The sequence below is a fragment of the Laccaria bicolor genome, genomic scaffold (assembly GCF_000143565.1).
Source record: "Laccaria bicolor S238N-H82 LACBIscaffold_33 genomic scaffold, whole genome shotgun sequence".
NCBI classification, from domain to species: Eukaryota; Fungi; Basidiomycota; class Agaricomycetes; order Agaricales; family Hydnangiaceae; genus Laccaria; species Laccaria bicolor.
In genome coordinates, this window is record NW_001889904.1 from 340,595 (window position 1) to 350,436 (window position 9,842).

Here is a 9,842-nt window from a genome sequence, read left to right on the forward strand (position 1 = left end):
ATCATCTAGATCGTTAAAAGAGTGCACTGGAATGTCCAGCTTCAAGAGATGGTTGAACAGCAACACCCGCGCCAAGGATCTAGATGAAACTATGAACTGCGAATCGCCCGTTTTCAAAGTTAGATGTCGATTGACTGTCATGCTTGTATATCAGCTGTGAGCACAGCTCTCACATAGGGATCACACTGACCGCTCCAGAAAACGATGTCGAAATTTGCAGACCGTTGGACAAACTCAGCCAAAAGGCGTTCAAGACTGTGGTAGGCGTGGAGTATTTGAAAGCTGCATTCTAAATCCCAATATCATGAACAGCCTCAGAGGCAAGTGATAATCTAACTCACCATCTTCGCGACCAATCGCAAGCAGAGGATCATCGAGGACGATCTGCAAGAGGGATTCACCTGAAAGACGCGTAAGAGAGTGGAGGCAAGCTATGTAAATGGTGAATCGTACCATCGATGATGAACGGTTCACTACCAGCATAATCTCCCAGCAAATCCATCCATCGAGCCGCACGGGATGCTTTTATGTACCATTTTTCGTCAGCCTCCTTAAGAATACTGCCAGGATCCAGGTTGGTGGTTTTTGACCAAGTAGGGTTGCGCGCTATTTTATCTAGGCCATCGAACTCCTCCAAATCCATTTTGTGTGTTCGACCTGGGGAGAGCGTCTAGAAGTGAAGATGTTGAAAAGCACGTTATGTCCGAGCTGCCGCATCTTTGAGTCTTTTCTGGTGCCACGTTGTGATATAGAAGAAGCGCCCAATTTTGATGTTGTGGTCTATCGCGAACGCCTTCGGAGCACTAAAGAGCAAAAGTAAGTTAGGCTGGACCGGTGAGGCGACTTGAGAAAAAAAAACTGTACATGACAGGTCGACAAATCCGCGGTGGATCATCCACTTTTTGAGCGAAGTTCTTTGAGGGGTGTGGCGACAATGGATATGGTTTGCACAAGGTTTGTAGGTTGTACGTTCGTTCATCAACTCGTGAGGCTCCACAGAGAAAGTGGTTTGGATCCCACCCAGCTGGCAATTCATTCCATTCCGCAAGAGCTCGAGGGAGCTTTGAAAGCGAGTGCTCGGCGAACAAAAGTGCACATCAGAAAAAGCCAAAAGCATATGCACGGAACGAGCTGAGATCTATGTGAATTCGCCCCTGCTATGCGAGGACATTGACCGGTCGAGCTCAAGGCTATTTAGGGCAAAAAATTGAGAGGGAAGTTTGGAAAGGTTGAATTGAGGTCATCGTTCGTCGCTGTTGGAAAATGTTGGGAAAATGTGTTTGGCTGAATCGTCTGCTCATCACCAATTTTTTCCCACAAATGATGTCTTGCTCGCGCGATGGTGTTTTTCTAGACTCGGACCACGGTACATAATAGATTGAACGACTGTCTTCAATTTACAAAAAGGGACTTGGCTCGAGTCTAGTGTTTTTCTTGTTCGTCCGACATTCCAGGTGCTCTATTACTTGGGCCAGCTCAACTTACAACCTCGGCCTCAACTCCCAGTATTTCCGAAGGGTGCGTATAATCAAGGTTGCAGCTGAAAGCACCAGAATGGAACGTTCCACGTCCTTTTCCTTAACGACTTCGTTAAGGAACGATGCCCGTCCATATTATCTGGTTTTCCTGTCTAGGTCTAGGAACTCTTCTTTTCGTCCGAGATGAAGATGGGTCATAAGGTTCCTCTTGCGTTTCTGGCTCTTGTGAATGTCTTTGCCACATTTTACTGGCATCGGAATGTTCGAGACGCTTGTATTCTCCTCCAGTTCATCGTGGTCACCAGCCCTTCGGAAGGTGATAAAGCCACTTGATGAGAGCGGAGCCTAGCTCCACGCCAAACCATTCTCAATCATGCTTGCTTATGACATATGGATGGCAAGGCGCACACGTACCTGAAATAGCTCGAAAGGTCGAAGAAAGCGATCTATCTGGCTACTCAGTCTGACTTCTTGGAAGGCGTAAATTATGAGCGTGATTATTAAACACTAAGTGTAGGCCGAAGGCTTAAATACTGACGAAAATATCGTTCTACGGTGGTGGTATTCGACGATTCGAATGCGGCCTGAGTAACCGCGGTGGCGGTCTGGGTGGAGTATTGGACTTATTGCCCAGTGGGTTAGGGGGGTACAGCTCTCCACCTATCCCGATCACATAACAGCCACTCTGTTGGCATAGCATTCTTGAAGATGTGTTGAAGGGCAAGACGTCGTAACAGCTAACCCGGAAATCCATTCCGCGGTCTTGTCCATTGATTGGTCTCACTACCAAAGGCAACATGCCCTTGCTGTCCGTTTCCTAAACTTGGGTGAGTCACCGATGATACACCAAGGCCAAGCAACTTACGACTGCAGTAGCGGGTACCCAGACCGACGTCAGCATGATTTCCGGTTCTTTGACAAATCTCTGAGAAAGCCGAGCATATACACGGTCCTGTTGGAAGCGACCGAAGCGTTAGGCAATGGATCGATTTCGGTTTCTTTGAAAACGCACGCCTGGATGTAGAGTGCGAGCGCTGATGGGTAAGACCCGCCCCTTCGTGTCCCACATTTCGTCCCCAACTTTGCCGTAGCACTGGACATTATCCGCGTCAACTAAAAAATTCCAGCAAAATCGATCGTGGCCTGGCTGTGCTTGCGTTAATACCTCCGTGTTATCGACAGTGGTGTATACATACTGGGCCACGATGGAGTATAGGTCGACGCACTCTGCCTTGCATTCTCTCGCTCCGCATAGCATATTCTTCATAATATTTCTGAACAACCACCCTGTCGCCTACCTACATAGGTAGCGTTTTCATCGCTTCTGCAGTCGGGAAAAAAAAAAAAAAAGCACGAACCTCGAAAAGATGACCTCGGCTCGTTCCTCCTGGCGGCAGTTGCAAGCGCAAGGGCGCGAAGAGTGAATCATTCACTGGAGATTGATGTGTGGATGGGAGTTGGGTAGCGACCTGATTACATTTGCTTGATGGTCGGCCAAGGAGCGGGGGCAAGCTGGTTGAGGGCAACGTCGGCAATCCTGATGGGAATTGCGACAGCTTCACCGGGACTCGTCTCTTGAGAGGGCGTTGGATCGGCGTGGTGGCGGCTCGTCCATGTACAGGGGATTGTTGAGGAATGGACGAAAGCGACCAGGTTGAGGTGGTCTTGGAGGAGCCACGGGGCGATGCGAGCGAGCCTCGGTCCTTGTGAATTCTTGCGATGGAGACATCACATCGGGTGCTGACTGATATTGGATTGTAGCGCAGCGACAGCGACACAGATAACCGGCGGGTCGGACTTTTCAAGGACGACGATGGGCCATTCAATGACGGTAACGACGGTAGCTTCTGACTTTGAGTTACAGGCATGGGGATTATGCAAATCAATATCGAGGGAACCACCCAAGAGCGAAGGTGCAAGAGGCGAGGAGGGGAGTGGGATAAATACAAAAGAAAATGTGGAGTAATTATAAGTTCTACAGCATTCAACAGCACACATACGGATATCGATACCAAATCGATACTATGTCTTTTCCAGAGAATGATTAGATCCTACCGTAGCGCCGGATGGAAACCTGTTTGTGCGCTAAGAACAAGGTTGACAATTACTGATAGCTTCCGAGGGGGTGTTTTTGCAAATTGGGTCACACAGCTCCTCACAGCTCCTTTGAGGTCAGCGAAGGTGGGTGATAATCATAAATACAGGCACGTACGACAACGTTCGCTCAGGTTCGCCCTTGTTTGCCCTTGTTCTAGTCTTCACCAAGCTTCACCAGGCTTCACCACCGCAACCGTAATTTGTCCTAGAATTGCAATAATAACTTTACAGTGCTTTGCATATTGTTTTGCACAACCAAAATTTCGAAGAACTCCACCAGGGTCTGGATCAGCAGGCCCGGTCATGTGCAAGCAAGTAAAATTAATTGTGGAATTGCAGAGGTAGAATTTGATGGTTCACAGGCAGGAGAAAGTAAAGATCATCAAGGTCTTCTTGTTCACTGTGCCAAACGACGAGCACGAAGTATCCGAGGCTATGAGAAATATCCCGTTTGAACATGCACATGACCCGGCACCTTATTGCCGAGAGGGCGCTGCGCATGGTTTGGGGTAACCAAGACTAACTTGAATATTCCCCGCGCTCTTTGTCTCAAACAGCGCGAGACCTCAAAATCATTCGCCGGATGCGTGTGTTCTCGATGACAAGTTGCCGTATTGTCAAGCATCATCACTTGAACCAAAAAGGGGGATCTTGAAGAAGGCTTGTGGATCCTTGTGGACATCCAAAGTTGAGATTGGACCTCGTCTATTAGACACCTCGGAGCGAGAGCAAAATGACATGAACAAGATCTTTAGCAAATCTTTAGAGTTTGAAAACCGAAGGAGAAAGAGCTGGCATAGGCTAGCATTCGATGCGAGTCCCCAGGAGGCAATAGAGCGCAGGATCCCCTAGGCCTAGCTAACGATTGGGACTAGGCATGATCATCGTAATAAAGAATATATCGACCTTGGTGACGGTCGACAGAGCCTTATAGAACATGCGTGACGAACCTAGCATAGAAGAAAGTAGAGATGAGTGACTCTTCCGCTGACGGTGAAGCGATGTTGAGATTAGACTTCTTTTCTGGACACCATCGGTATGGAAAACAAGAAAAATTCCCGAAGGACGTCCTGACGGCGGGCCGGTTGTTTTCAAATCAATGATTCATCAACGGAGCAGAAACTTTGAGTATACATGTTGAGTCAGCCTAGCATACGAAGCACAGGACACCCCGGCCTGGCTGGTGGTCAAGCAAGGTTGAAACCCAGTCGGAACCACTGTGTTGTCATTGAGGAGAAACACCCCTTTAGCTGATTTGGCTGAAGGCTAAGAAGCCTGTTGTACTGGCCAACGGCTTTGATGGTAGGAGTATTGTGCGAAGGGGGAACCCACTCGCGAAGCCACTTTTGATCAGTCTGGGTCTTGCAAGTTTATCCCAGGCTTCGTCTGAAATGGCGACGATAAGGTGACGACAATAAACAAGACTTGGTTGGCATGAAACACACCGTGATTTTCAAGTTCAAGAAGGAACCAATGTGCTCTTCGAACGGCCGGTCTTTACCGCCCTTCCCCAACGATACGTTGAAGCCAAATATCGGGCACGACAGTACTGAGTTTAGCTCTTCTTACAGAGCCACTCCCTGAGGCTCCGCGAACAGTAGAATCAGGCAATCCCCGCACAACAAGAAGACCCGCCGGTTGTCGAACGCCGAAATTGTGGTATACGCTGTCCCATCCCGCGACCTGCTGAATTATCGGAGTGCTTGGTAGCGTTACAGCGCAACCAAATGGCGAGCTTTTCATCGTTGAGCAGAGTCTTATCCCATGCCTAAACATTCGTGAGAGGTGAGATGATCTAAGAGTCCGAGCATGATGTAAGATACGCACATATGGTAAGATCGAGGAGAGTTTCGAGGGATTGGATAAGGAGAAATTTGGACGAAGCCATCATGATGGCAGTTGAAACTTCGCCGTCATGACGGACCTTTTCGCCGTGGACCTCTTCAGGCGGTATGTTCGGGAGGTAGAAGTCGGCCGCTTGAATATTGACTGGATGTCGCCGTTGCACACTGTGCCAGTGCTGTCAACCTCCACGACTTCCACTTCTTGTCCACCTCACTTTTCTTCCCATATATTCTGGCTTCTCATAAACTCGCGCTCCGTCGCTCTTCGTACCTTCCAGGCACTGGGGAAGTTGAGAGTTTGAAAGGCCAGTGCACATTGGAGGGAAGGCGGAGCTGTTCGTTCAACTTGAGAACACTCTACGTGCCACTCTGGCAGCGAAATGACGGTTGATGCACTGCCTCGTGGGCATGCTGAGCGCTGCAGCGCTGAAGGCGCGTCCAATAACTCTTTCCTTCAATCGTCCATCTTGCTAATATTCCAATAGGCTCTGGTTGGAAACAGATATGTCTACTTCACCCAGTGATCATGATCGTACGTCCAGGACCACTCCCTGTTTAGACGGCAAAGGGGGTACAGATTCAGCAGCAACGGTAGGAAAGTCAACGGGTCCTAGCTATGGTGCGCCTTATCCCGAAAACTCTACTGCTGGCTTAAATTGCCTCATTTACTTGTGCTGCGTGCAGTATATTACCATCTATACACCAAACTTGGTGCATTTGAATCAACTCAACCCCTCTACCACAACGACCGCTTCATTGGCCGCATTCCGTCAAAATCTGTTACCCCTCCTCGTACAGTGGCGTCTCTCAAGCGGTGTCTGTGCAAACTTGAGGGCCTCTCAGAGCCCGACAAGGCGCTTGTCTTCACACCGCTCTCAAGCCCAGCACCCAAAGAAGACTCTGCCCGCCTCTCTTTCCACGCTCCTTCTGGGCCAGGGCTGTCCGAACAAGATCCGATCGCGTTGGTTGTCGAGTCGGAGAAGAGGATCGAGGAGATCACACAGTCGGACAAGCTGCCGGAACGCTCTGATGATACTGATATCCACTACGGTAAGTCTTGTCGACGTCTCCCACCGAAATAGTGCACTTATTGCCAGTGAATTTGCAGTGTACTATCGTGTCTATTCATCAGAGGGAGATGAAAAGGCAAAGACGTCCTTTGACGAAACTGACAGCTCGTTAGGGCGCATTAACAGCCTCTCCGTCGCTCCCCCTCACAACGCTGGGTCTTTGAAAGCATGCATCGCGAAATTTGAAGGCCTGGTCAATGCACTCTATATGGAACTCTTCCAAGACGTGGATAGTGACGCTGCCATGGGCGACACCGATGTTATATCCTTCCAAGGTGACACTTATCCAGGTAGCAATCAAGGCAATCCCGTAGCTGCAATCGCAGCATTCACGAAGCGCGCTCGGTTACTTTTTACTTGCAGTGAGTAATAGTTTCCGAGATAATCCAATTCTCATCCTATAGTATTCCACCGAAGGCTACAAACAGAACAAACCCACCTGGCTATCAATCAACAAAGATGAGATTATTCACACGGATGGAGTTATCGTCTCTGTGAGGAGCCCCTCTACCAACCGTATTTCTTTCCTTCTCTGCATCGTCACCAGGATGTTGACATTTTGTTTGAACAGAGTTTTGTCTAGGATACATGGTGATTAATCCAAGGATGAAAAAGGCTGTGAGTCTCCAATTTGCCTTTGGGTTGCTGGGTGGTTGTTGATCTTCTTTTGCAGTTGTGCCAGAGGGTGAGTGATCTCCGGCCCCTGTCAGAGTATTTGATATCCACCCTTTGCCAGGTTGTGTTGATTTGATTATGTCTGTCAGGACTTAGGCTCAGAAGGGGTCGATGTATGTACTGGTACCGTAGATCTGTCAATATGTAAACGAAGAACAAATCATGAAAAACGAAGCAGACATGCAATTGCCGATTGTCAAAGCTTTCAAAAGAGATTCAAGTGAACCGATACATAAGGTATGAGTAATTATATGAATGCATACGGGTGCGTTCAATTCCTCGTCAGCGTCAGTCAAAAAGACATCATAAAAAAAGTCATAAAAGTCATAAACGTGGAAAAAGTACCTCCCACCGAGGCCCAAAATCAACCATTCTCAAGGTCAACACTACCTCCTGCTCCTCCTTGCCAACGAACTCCACATCCAAGCCCCAGTCAACCTCCTCACAAGCACCTTCAACACAACAGGGCACACGCCATTGCCAACTAGGACGAGGTAACTTCCCCATCCACCTGTTGAGAGGTATAGATTGCGTCGGGTTTCCAAGTCGCGTTGGGGTCTCCTCTGGGGGAGGGCTTAAGGAGGAGGGGAGGGGGTAGTAGGGAAGAATTTGGGCTGGAGGTTAGACGAGGAGGGAGGGCAAGGACTTCCTGTTACCCAACACACGAGAGACGATAGACCGAAGAAGAGTAATGGGCCATGAATTTAAAACAAGTGCCGAAATGGACAAGTTGAGACCACCAACTTGACGGGAATGCATTTCCATTTCTTTCTCGAGTTCTTTAACCCACTTTGAGTGTTCTTCAAACTCGGAGCCTCTCCGATCGAGTGGGAATCTAGAAGTAGGTCACCAGCCTTCCCGTGGTTACGGTATACCGCAAGTCATGTAAGGTGAGGTGTGAGGTTGGTGAGGCGTGATGTTGCTGGGTGGTGTCGTTCGCGCAGTTGGACCAGATCATGGGATCCAGGAAGCCGGAGTTCTACAGCAGTGCGTCGGTATGGTAGTAACAGTTATTATGAGTTTGCAAGAAGCAAGAGTGTTTCGGAAACACCGAGTAGGAATTGCCATGGAGAGGCTGCAGCCTTTATTCGAAAGATCTCAGTGAAGTGAACAAGACATGACGGATAAAGTTAAAGCCGGACGTACCTTCATTCGAGGAGTGCTTCAACTCAGAGCGTCATGACGGCAGCAGCAAACGACTGCATGAACAGTACAAAAGGCAATGAGGTCGACGAACTTGTGGTGGTTGAGATCAAGAAATTTTTGGCGAAAACTCGTATCACGGGAAGTATTTGTGAGTGTCGCATTGTATTTCCACCTGACTGGTGGAACTGACATCCTCAGACAAGAACGTTCAAAGAAGGCAACGCCTCATGCTGCCGACTCCATCTTTGGCGGCTCTTTAGCCTACGTCGCCACTGCCCCATCACGCCCAACTCAACGAACACTCTCCCTCAACGCATATCTCGTGTTTTCGATCGGAACAATGCATTTCCATGACAGTGACCACCAAGGAGTTAACCCCACCCCACGGAATGAACCTGCTCCATCGCACTGGGCTGGTCCAACCTCAGCCTGTTCTTCCACTCTGCTGGACTGCTCTTCGCCGTCTAGAGGTCGGTTGCTGATGCGATGCTAGCTAGAATATATTGTCTTCTCCACAACAGTAGAGAAACCTCTCTAGGAGGACGACGACGACGCGAGAGGCGGACATGCTCTCACATCATTGAGAGGAGGCTTAAAGCACGCATTCGGAGCTGGTGAAAGTCGACGAAAGGACACCTGAGAAAGCAAGCGGGTTTGCAGATGCATTCGGCCCGACATTCACCCTCGTCGAAGATTCGTTGTCCACGATATCTGCTCGTGGACATCGAACAAGACGAGAGTTTGCACCCATCTTTCATCCAACTTCATCTCGGAAGGTGGGCGAATGTCGGTGTGCAAGAGAACACGCTCCGACTTGGAAAAGGAGCAAATATGTAGGGTCATCTGCATGAACAGTCGTTGGATACCCCCGTTATAGAGAAGCATATGAACTCACTTGACATTCATTGTCAGGCGAACCAAGGGGCCCAAGCTGATCCACCGTGCAATTCGACACTTGACACGCGGAGCCAAAAATGCCGTGAACTGCTACCAGAAAGACTGTCAACCGAGGCTCCTGCATCCAGCATGCACATCCCGCACCTTCATCTCCAGAAAATTCTTGAAAGATGTTCGTTGGTGTACGAACTCAGGGAAGATGCGGGGTGCTGTAAAGTACTTAGCACTAGGCGCCTTCGGCGCCAGCAGATTTCATCCCCTTGTCGTGAACTTTGTAAGTGCCATACAGAGCCAGGCAAAAAAGTCGAGCCCACTCACCGAAAGGGATGAACATTTGAACCGCCATCTCTGGATACTGAGGAACGAGATGAGGAGAATAGCCCAAGCAGGCACGTGCTGAAGGTATATAAAAATAGACCAAAACACCCGTTCACCTCGTGGGATGGGGGTCTCTTGGCCTCTGGGCACTCTCCTTTCCTTCCTTCCCTCATCCTGAATCTCTCCACCTTCGGCATTTCAACATGATCGGAGCAAGTGTTCTTGCCAGTGCTCACCACTTTGTTGCTAGTAATGGTGTTGCACAATCCTTGGTAAGTGTGATGACCAGTGACATGCCGTGACATAGCGTCACAGGG

General features: G+C 49.1%; 2 protein-coding genes across 2 annotated transcripts in view; one reads left to right on the forward strand and one right to left on the reverse strand.

Moving 5' to 3' along the window:
* Nucleotides 1–1,613: 1,613 nt before the first annotated feature.
* Nucleotides 1,614–3,346, reverse strand: LACBIDRAFT_331375 (uncharacterized protein; the record flags this gene model as incomplete). The annotated part of the gene is made up of 8 exons (XM_001885765.1): nt 1,614–1,823; nt 1,893–1,948; nt 2,017–2,083; nt 2,221–2,295; nt 2,344–2,403; nt 2,491–2,673; nt 2,705–2,776; nt 2,837–3,346. The coding sequence occupies 8 exons, from the start codon at nt 3,344–3,346 to the stop codon at nt 1,614–1,616; spliced, it is 1,233 nt and encodes a 410-aa protein (XP_001885800.1).
* A 2,144-nt stretch (nt 3,347–5,490) lies between these two features.
* Nucleotides 5,491–9,842, forward strand: part of LACBIDRAFT_331376 (uncharacterized protein) — a gene marked incomplete at both ends in the record, with an annotated part of 5,899 nt that continues 1,547 nt past the window's right edge. Inside the window, 15 exon segments of the mRNA XM_001885695.1 lie at nt 5,491–5,525; nt 5,905–5,951; nt 5,979–6,038; nt 6,104–6,469; nt 6,552–6,851; nt 7,061–7,107; nt 7,163–7,174; nt 7,254–7,277; nt 7,297–7,401; nt 7,507–7,658; nt 8,132–8,151; nt 8,376–8,780; nt 8,971–9,100; nt 9,223–9,481; nt 9,624–9,797. Of these exon segments, the coding sequence (XP_001885730.1) occupies nt 5,491–5,525; nt 5,905–5,951; nt 5,979–6,038; nt 6,104–6,469; nt 6,552–6,851; nt 7,061–7,107; nt 7,163–7,174; nt 7,254–7,277; nt 7,297–7,401; nt 7,507–7,658; nt 8,132–8,151; nt 8,376–8,780; nt 8,971–9,100; nt 9,223–9,481; nt 9,624–9,797 (2,136 nt within the window).